The sequence below is a fragment of the Cebus imitator genome, unplaced genomic scaffold, assembly GCF_001604975.1.
Source record: "Cebus imitator isolate Cc_AM_T3 unplaced genomic scaffold, Cebus_imitator-1.0 Scaffold120, whole genome shotgun sequence".
Taxonomy (NCBI): Eukaryota; Metazoa; Chordata; class Mammalia; order Primates; family Cebidae; genus Cebus; species Cebus imitator.
In genome coordinates, this window is record NW_016107435.1 from 3,112,992 (window position 1) to 3,122,799 (window position 9,808).

Consider the following 9,808-nt stretch of genomic DNA (forward strand, 5'->3'; position numbering starts at 1 on the left):
TTATATAGCTATTATCACCATTCATCCACAGAAGTCTTCACCTTATACAACTGAAACTACCCATTTAATGATAATGCTCTATTCTCCACCAACCCCCAGGGCCCTGGCAACTGCCATGGTGCTTTCTTTCTCTATGATTTTGACTGTTCTAAAATCCACATATAAGTGGAATTGTACAGTGAATTTGTCTTTTCGAGTGGCTTATTTCATTTAGTGTTATATCCTCAAGCTTTATTCATATTGTTGTGTATGTCAGAATTTCCTTCCTTTTCAAGGCAGAATAATATTCCATTCTGTGGATGGACCACATTTTGCTTATCCATTATCTGTTGATGGACTCTTGAGTTGCTTCCATGTACAAATACCTCTTCCAGACTCTGCTTTCAGTTCTTTTGGATATTAACCCAGAGGTGGAATTTCAGGGTCATAGCATAATTCTGTGGTTTATCTTTGTAGAAACTGGCCATGCTGTTTTCCATAGGGGCTATACTATTTTACCTTCCCACCAAGAGTGCACAAGAATTTCAGTTTCTCCACATCCTTTCCAACCCTTGTTATTTTTCTTTTTCCTTTTCTTTTAAGAAACGAGGTCTTGCTTTGTTGCCCAGGCTGGAGTGCAGTGGCACAATTATAGCTCACTGCAGTCTCGAACTCCTAGGCTCAAGTCCACCTGAGCCTCCTGAGTGGCTGGAACTACAAGCATGCAGTACCATGTCTGGTTAATCTTCTTTTTTTTTTTTTTTGTAAAGAGAGGATCTCACTATTTTGCCCAAGCTGAGCTCAATTTCCTGGTCTCAAGATTCCATTATGAATTTTTGAATGGGTTTTCCATTTCTACAAAAAATGTCACTGGGATTTTGGTAGGGATTACATTGAAACTGTATATCACTTAGAACAGTATTCATATCTTAACAATATTAAGTTTTCTAATCCATGAACATGGGATGTGTTTTTACTTACTTATGTCGTCTTTATCTCAGCAATGTTTTGTAGTTTTGGGGTTTTTATTAGATGGAGTATTCCTCTGTTGCCCAGGCTGGAATGCTAGAGTGCAATGGTATGATGTCTGCTCACTGCAACTTCTGCCCCCCTAGTTCGAGTGTTTCTCCTGTTTCAGCCTCCTGAGTAGCTGGGATTACAGGCACCTACCACCATGCCTGGCTAATTTTTGTATTTTGTATTTTTAGTAGAGCCAAGGTTTCACCATGTTGGTCTTGAACTCCTGATCTCAAGTGATCAGCCTCCCAAAGTTTTGGGATTACAGGCATGAGCCACTGTGCCCCATCATTAATGTTTTGTAGTTTTTATTGTATAAGTCTTTCACTTCCTTGGTTAATTTCTAAGTATGCATTTTGATGATAGTGTAAATGGAATTTTATTTGTAATTTCCTTCTGAGAGTGTTCATTGTTAATGTATAGAAATGCAACTGATTTTTGTGTGTTGATTTTGTATACTGCCACTTTGCTTAATTTGTTTATTAGTTTTAACCGTCTTGTGGAATCTTTCTGATTTTCAACATAGAAGATTATATCATCTGACAACAGAGACAATTTTACTTCTTCTTTTCTAATTTGGATGCTTTTTATTTATTTAAACTGCTATAGCTAGAACTTCCAGGACTAGTTGAATAGAAATGGCCAAAGTGGGCATCTCTGCCTTATTCATGATCTTAGAAGAAAGTCTTTCAACATTAGCTGTGATGTTTGCTGTGGGTTTTTCATACATGGCCTTTACTATGTACAGATAGTTTCCTTCTCTTCCCAGTTTGTTGAGTGTTTTTATCATGATAGGGTGTTGCATTTTGTCAGATGCTTTTTCTGCATTAATTGCAATGAGCATGCATTTTTTTATTCTGTTAATATGGTGTATTACATTGATTGATTTTCATATTTTGTACCATATTGCATTCCAGGAATAAATCCTACTTGGCCATGGCTTATAATCCTGTTGATATGGTGCTCGATTAATTTTGATAGTAAGCATGTTACTATTATGCTAGCTTTTATAATTGCCTGTGTGTTTACCTTTATTGAGTTACTTGTTTCTTCATTTGGCTTTGAGTTACTATCTTGCATCCTTTCATTTCACTATGTAGCATCCTTGGGCATTTCTTGCATGGCAGATTTAGTGATGACGAACTTCCTTAGCTTTTGTTTACCCAGGAATGTCTTAATTTGTCTCACTTTTAAAGAACAATTTTTATTTTTTCTTTTAGCATTTTGAATATGCAGATAGTCCCCAACTTGCAATGGTGTGACTTATTATTTTTCTACCTTATCATGGTGTGAATGTATACACATTCAGTAAAAATCACACTTCAAGTACCCACTCAACCATTCTGTTTTTCACTTTCAGTATAGTATTCGATAAATTACAAAGGATATTCAATACTTTATTATAAAATAGGCTTTGTGTTAGATGATTTTGCCAAACTGTAGGGTAATATGAAAGTTATGACCATGTTTAAGGTAGGCTAGGTGAAGTTACAATGTTCAGGTTAGGTGTATTAAGTGCATTTTTGACTTAAAATATTCTCAACTTACACTGGCTTCATCAGGATGTTATCCCATCATAAGATAAGCTGAGGAGAATCTTTACTGGTCCACTGCCTTCTGTCCTCCAACATTACTGATGAGAAGTCTTGGGAAAATCAATATGTGAGGCAAGAATATGTTAACATTTGTCAAACATGAAGAACTGTGGGTGGCACATCATAAGCCCTAGTTAATAAGTGTTAGCCATTTAAGATAATGAAGTGAGGGTGAATGACGCTAATAGTTCTGATCCTTGCCTTATTAAGGAGCCTATCCATCCTCAGCAGCATGAATGCTAAGCTTAGAGGTTGGAAGAGTCAAGGATGCACTGTCCCCACATCAAGGCATACAACAACACATACATAAACGCGAAAAATGCATCACGCGAAAAATGCATCTTTTTTAAGTCGCCAAGGTGAGAAATGAACACCCCTTTGTGGAATAAAAACACATATGTTATTTTCGGCTAATTCCAGGAAAATTCCATGAGCCTACTGGGTTAAAAAACAAAACCTTAGAAGACAAGAAACCTAGAACTGTTATTTGCTAATCCTGCAAGGTTGGGCACTTGCCTTTTCTGCCTTAGTTTTCTCATCTATAAAATAGAGGTTATATCAGCTTTCCTTTTTTTTTTTTTTTTTTAAAGAGGAAGTAACCCTAAAATAAACAGCAATGGAAGCACATTGAACAGTGTGGTACGCCAATGCAAGGCAGGTGTTCTGTCTGAGAGAATGGGTGGGAGCGTGGGCTCAGAGGTCAGACAGCCTGGGTCCAATTCCAGCGCTTCTCCTGACACGCCTGAATGAACTTAAGCAGGGTATACAAGTGTTCTCATCCATTATTTGAAGATGATAACAATTTGTCTATGTAGGTTTGCTGTGAGGATTAAAGGAGTTAATACACACTGTATCTGGCTTTCATCTGTTTTTCAAATAGATATTGTCCAGACTTGGAAAGTTGTACAGATGTATCCAAATAAAATTAGATCAGACAAAGATGAAATGCATCGCTTGTCCCTGTGGCCACAATTCTTAGACTAGAGGCAGTGGCAGCGCATAAGTGTCCAAGAGAAGGAAGTTTGCGACTTGATTATAAGACACAAGCATTCATTAAATCATTTTCCGGGCATGTTCTAAGTGGCAGGTGCTGAGTGTGTAAAAATAAATCAGAGGGAGTAGCTGTCTTCTAGGAGCTCACAAGGAAGTGGGGCAGGGCAGGACAGTCATGGGAGAAGGTTTTGTGGATTCTTGGATAGACGTGAAAACTAGCTGAGCACAGAGATGGAGGTGAGCACAGGAGAGACACTGCACTGACCTGGTGAGCGCTGAGATGGAGGTTCGAGCAGGTGCTCAGCAGGTCTAGGAGAAACTGAGACTGACTGCCCAGGCTAGGATCAGGATGCGTCATGCTCTTGAGTTGAATCTTGTGGAGTGAAGAGGAGTTTTCCAAGAGGAAGCCACAGAGAAAGATACCACTGAACCGCCCTGTGGACAGTTGTTGCCACTTGGTTTTCCAGCTGGGCGCGTGCTGGGGTTTGAGTTACTTCCAGGCTCTTGGGTCTGTTTGCCCTCTCCTGTGCGAAAAGTAGTTCTCCTGGGCCTTTCCTGGGCAAAATGTTCAGAGAGGTTTAGAGCTATACTGTCCAGCTATGGTAGCCCCAAAACACATGTGGCTTTTCACATCAAAATGAATCACAAATAAGAGGTGCATCCCTCAGCTGCACTAGCCCCATTTCAGTGCTCAGTAGCACATGTGGCAATATTTTCATTATCGCAGAAAGTTCTAGGGGGAGCCTTGACATCACACAGAGAGAGGAGTGGGACCTCCTCCAGCTGTGACGGATCCCTATGCTGGTGCTGGTGTGCAGGCTTTCAGGAATTTCAGTTCCTGCTCTGCCTCGGGCTCTTCAGGGCCAGATGCTGCCCATCAGACCTCACATAGTAACATCTGCTTTCTTCTGGGCTACCAGAGTTCTGCCAGTCCCTGCCTGGATTCAGCTCTATAATCTACAGACTGCTATCCGGGTGAAAATCTGGTTCATTGAACTGATGGACTAGAATATTCTAGCCTGGGCAACATAGTGAAACTCCATCTCTACAAAAACTTGGCCAGGTGTGGTGGCATGGGCCTATCCAGGAGGTCAAGGCTGCAGTGAGCCACGATCATGCCACTGCACTCCAGCCTGGGCCATGGAGTAAGATCCTGTCTTAAAAAAAATTCTTTATTTACCCTTTTCACTTGCACAGAAATCCTGTGACCTCAGATTTGATTCTTTTAAGATGAGTGGAGACAGCAGGTGAGAGGGAAGCGGCACCAATGTGTCGTGGCCTTTAGGGGCTGGAGTGAAGGCCCCTGCTTCAGAATTCTTAGAGTTGTGCAAGGGGCAACTCAGAGGATAAGCACTATTAAAAGGTGAACTGAGGCCAGGCACAGTGGCTCAGCCCTATTATCTCAGCAGTTTGGGAGGCTAAGGTGGGCAGATCATTTGAGGCCAGGAGTTTGAGACCAGCCTGGCCGATATGGTAAAACCCTATCTATCTCTACTAAAAATACAAAAATTAGCTAGGCATGGTGGTGGGCACCTGTAATCCCAGCTTCTCTTCTCAGGAGGCTGAGGCATGAGAATTGCTTGAACCCAGGAGTCGGAGGTTGCAGTGAGCCCAGGTTGTGCCACTGTACGGCAGCTTGAGTGACAGAATGAGACTGTTTAAAAAAAGAGAGAAAACGTTGATTGAGTTTGCAGTGATCAATATCTAACAAACACTGGATTTTGATTTTGTGCTCAAGAATTCCCTATCCCAGCAGATACAGGTCATAGCTTGGCATTGATTACAGCCAGGGCACCGCAAATGCACATGCTGCCCCTTGATGGGTTCATGACAAATTGTACAGTGACCTATGTATTTAGCTCTTCCAAGCCAGTTTGCTGTTCAGGAATAGTACTCCTCTTATAAAGCAAAAAAAAAAAGCAAAGACAGAAACTACCTCTTGCATCAATCAAAGCCTTATCTCCAGGGCACTTCCCTTTTGAACCTACCCTCTGTCCCATGGTGTACAAGGAGTCTCCACGATGATCTATGCTTTGCCACAAACACATTTGATTGTGACCTGGTGTCCCAGGAGATTACATGGTGCTAAGATCTGTGTATAAAGCTAAGAGGCTTTTGGAAAGTTTGAGTTATAGTAACTCTAGGACCTGATCTTAAAATGAATTTGACCTTAGTTATCCCAGGTTTGGTTATAATTTTCCAGAATAGCTTTTATTTTAGGAATCCAGATTTATCTGGGTAACTTCCAGATGTCATAAATTATAACATCTGCCCCAACTGTTGAAACAGCCTGGAATTTCACAGTGAGCCAGCAGTCTAGGAGGAGGGAGAAATCTTTTTCCAGAATGCTGCTGCTTCTCCAAACTTGTTACCTTGTTTCTCAAAGGGACTTTTCAGGGTCATTGAAAAACATCCCTGGGTTTCAGAGTCAGTCTTATACAGTGTCTTTAGAGACTTCTCCTGTGCAGTCCCTCCATGGGCTGGTACCTGGCGCCTTGTTTCAACGTATGGTTGTCATTTGTAATTTATCAGTGGGACCAGGGATGCTTAGGAAGGGAACATAGAGAAACAGAAGCAGCCGGCCTGTATCTATTGGAACTTCGATAGCCATGATTTGAGTACCGAATGTGGATAGCGGAGCATCTGAACCAAGAGGCTCAGTCAATGTCCATGGTGCCTGCAGTGTCTGGTGGTCTGTCTCAGTGGGGAAGGGGTGGAAAAGCAACTGGACATAATGTGTGCGACGCACATACATGAGTCATCTGCTGGGAATGAGTGTAATAGAGCCGCAGCCCCTAGGAGCAAGGCCATGGTCTGTTTCAGGGACACTGACTATCTGCAAGTGGGGGAGGCTGTCAGGCCTTTTCACCTACTCCCAGCTCTTACCTGCAGGTCTCACAGTCGCTCGACCTTCATACACCAGGACTGTGCAGTAGGGCACCTGGGGTCTGTGTCCTCCTAAATCGGAAACAGGAAAAGAGGCAGTAGAAGGGCTGGTTGGTTGATCTCGGCTAAGAGAAAACCAACAATTTTTATTTCTTAATTTTTAAAATTGTTCTGTAGGTTCTGGGGCATGTGCAGATCATGCAGGGTTGTTGCATAGGTACTTACGTGACAAGGTGGTTTGCTGCTTTCACCCACCCCCGTCACCTCTCTGGCATTTCTCCCCATGTTATCCCTCCCCCAACAGACCCCAGTGTGTGATGCTCCCCTCCTTGTGTCCATGTGTTCTCATTGTTCAACACCTGCCTATGAGTGAGAACATGTGGTATTTGATTATAAAATCCTCCTCTCATTAAAGGTCTGTTTACAGAAAAGAGAATAGAAATGGTTTTATTTTATTTTACTCTGGAGCCAGTTCACTTCTCAATTAACTGTATTAACAAGGACAAAGGGCTGTGGTGGCCCCTTACCTTTCCATGAGGTGGTTCTGTTACTGTTTTGTTTTCCTAATAATAAGGTACTGAGTATCAACAGGGAGCCAATTGTGGAACAAGAGAAGGCGAGAGCTTTGTCTGCCGAAATGAAAAAGGGCACACGTAGAACGCTGTTCCTCCCTCACAGATCACAGCTCACTGAATAATTCATTGGCTTCTCCCTCTTTCCAAGACGTGTTTCTGCTCTTTCTATGAGTTTTACAGCATTATCTATTCATAGATGAATTACGATGGGAATAAAAAATTTAGAACATGAGTCAGACCTCATGAGTTTGGACTAATTGGGGAAAACGCTGGTCTGGAGTAAGAGTGAATTCATGAGGCATCTAAGCTGTATCTCTATATAACTTAATATATGCATATAAAGACATGTATATGAAGACACACACATACATATATAGTTTTATTCCTTTAAATGCTAGTGTAGTATCATTTAGCAGTAGCTACAGTCTAAGGTACTTTATAGAACTGAATCTGACTCGGCTCTGTCACTAAATTGCTGAACCTCCCACACCAGGGAGTCTCAACTTCAGCACTACTGATATTTGGGGCTGGACAATTCTTTGTAGTATGGGGCTGTTCTGTGTATCACAGGCTGTTTAGCAGCATCCCTGGCCTCTATCCATTAAATGCTAGTAGCATTCCCCCCGCCATGACAACCAAAGATGCCTTTCAGACACTGTCCTGGTTGACAACCACTGTCCTCAACCAAGTTAAATCACTCCCAGGGCCACTGAGTCCTTGTTGGTAAACTAAGGTGGCCTAGGGAGAGTCTCTTTAAATCCCCTCCCAGATCTAACACTCCAAGGATAGCCATCAAGGTGTCCTGCTAGACCCTCATAAACCCTCTAACACCTGTGTTGCTATAAATGGGTATATGAGTGGAAAATATTCTTAAGGTTGACACTTAAGCTCTCACATATACAGTTTGCCTCTATAACCTATTCTTGTCTCATTAGCAAATACCAGAAGAACATTTAACCGTATTCCTAAGAAGCCCAACTTGTTGTGTATTATTTAGGTGTCACTGACTCTTTATCCATGCAGCTGGATTTAACAGAGGAGACTTTGGGTAATGAGTTGGCTGAAATACCTGCCTTTTTTGCTTTGCCACAGGAATTCTCACACTCAAGAAAGCAAATGAACTACTTCTGAGCACAGGTGTGCCCGGCAGTTTCCTCATCCGAGTCAGTGAAAGGATCAAAGGCTACGCCCTGTCCTATCTGTCGGAGGACGGCTGTAAACATTTCCTCATAGATGCCTCTGCAGACTCCTACAGCTTCCTGGGTGTGGACCAGCTGCAGCATGCCACCCTGGCAGATTTGGTGGAATATCACAAGGTAACGATGCCTAACCTCACTTTGCCTTGTGAGTTACTGTCTTGTAGCGGCTCTAACAATGAAAGACAATTACGAGGAAAAGGACCAGGACAAGTGCTGCGGGGATTGTTCTGGTTAATTCTTCCTGATAATCGGGATTTTTAATTGTAATAATTCCTTTATAATAGAAACTAGTGCCTCTTTAAATACTCAGGGAACACCACTGGGGCAGAGAATACAAGAGATGCTTTAAAAAAAAAAAAAAAAAACGGTACCCACAGGGATCACATATGACAACAGTCCCGACCTTTTCGACACCAGGGACCAGTTTCCTGGAAGAAAATTTCTCCGTGGACTGGGGGTTGGGGGGTATGGTTTCAGGATTATTTAAGCACATTATATGTATTGTGCATTTTGTTTCTATTATTATTACATTGTGATATATAATGAAGTAATTATACAGCTCAACATGGTGTATCATCAGTGGGAGCCCCAAGTTTGTTTTCCTGCAACTAGACGGTCCCAACTGGGGGTGATGGGAGACAGTGACAGATCATCAGGTACTAGATTCTCAAAAGAAGCACACAAGCTAGATCCCTCACATGCACAGTTCACAATAAATTTTGTGTTCCTATGAGAATCTAATGCCACTGATGGGACAGGAGGCAGAACTCGGGCAGTAATGTAAACAACAGGGAGAAGATAGAAATACAGATGAAGCTTTGTTCACCTACTGCTCACCTCCTGCTATCCCAGTTCCTAACAGACCACAGACTGGTACTGGTCCGTGGCCCTGGGACTGGGGACCCCTGACATATGAGCACAGTCTTAAGTTAGAACTCAAGCCCTAGAGGGAAAGAGAGTACCTGGCAGTGTGTGGATAAGAAAAATGCCTCTTTGGGCAGATCACCTGAGGTCAGAAGTTCAAGATAAGCCTGGCCAACATGGTGAAACCCTGTCTCCACTAAAAATACAAAAAAAAAAAAAAAATGACCCAGGCATGGTGGCAGGCACCTGTAATCCCAGCCACTTGGGAGGCTGAGGCATGAGAATCCCTTGAATCTGGGAGGCAGAGGTTGCAGTAAGCCAAGATGGCACCATTGCACTCTATCCTGGGCAACAAGAAGGAAACTCCACCTCAAAAAAAGAATAAATGCCTCTTAAGATGATCACAAACCATGAAAGCTTTGTGTAAGTCAAGGGTAGGCAGGTGCTAACGTCCTCTGAGGAATTAGGAAGAGCGCCTGGTTGCTACTCACACTGTCTGATACTGTCCCTTCTGATTGACAGGAAGAACCCATCACTTCCCTGGGGAAGGAGCTGCTCCTCTATCCCTGTGGTCAGCAGGACCAGCTGCCTGACTACCTAGAGCTGTTTGAGTGACAGCCTTTACTGGGGTCATCCTCATTCTCCAGCTGGGCTTTCCCCTGAACAAACACCACTAAAACATTTATGTGTGAAGCCAAAA

At 42.6% G+C, this 9,808-nt stretch overlaps 1 protein-coding gene across 2 annotated transcripts in view; it reads left to right on the forward strand.

Annotated features, from left to right (window-relative positions):
• The window catches only part of SH2D4A (SH2 domain containing 4A), an 86,493-nt gene extending 76,685 nt beyond the window's left edge, over positions 1-9,808 (forward strand). For both annotated transcript variants that reach the window (XM_017539689.2, XM_017539690.2), the window contains exons 9-10: positions 8,138-8,361; positions 9,631-9,808. In XM_017539689.2, coding sequence (XP_017395178.1) covers positions 8,138-8,361; positions 9,631-9,723 — 317 coding nt within the window. In that variant the 3' untranslated portion in view covers positions 9,724-9,808. The remainder of the gene's footprint in view (positions 1-8,137; positions 8,362-9,630) is intronic.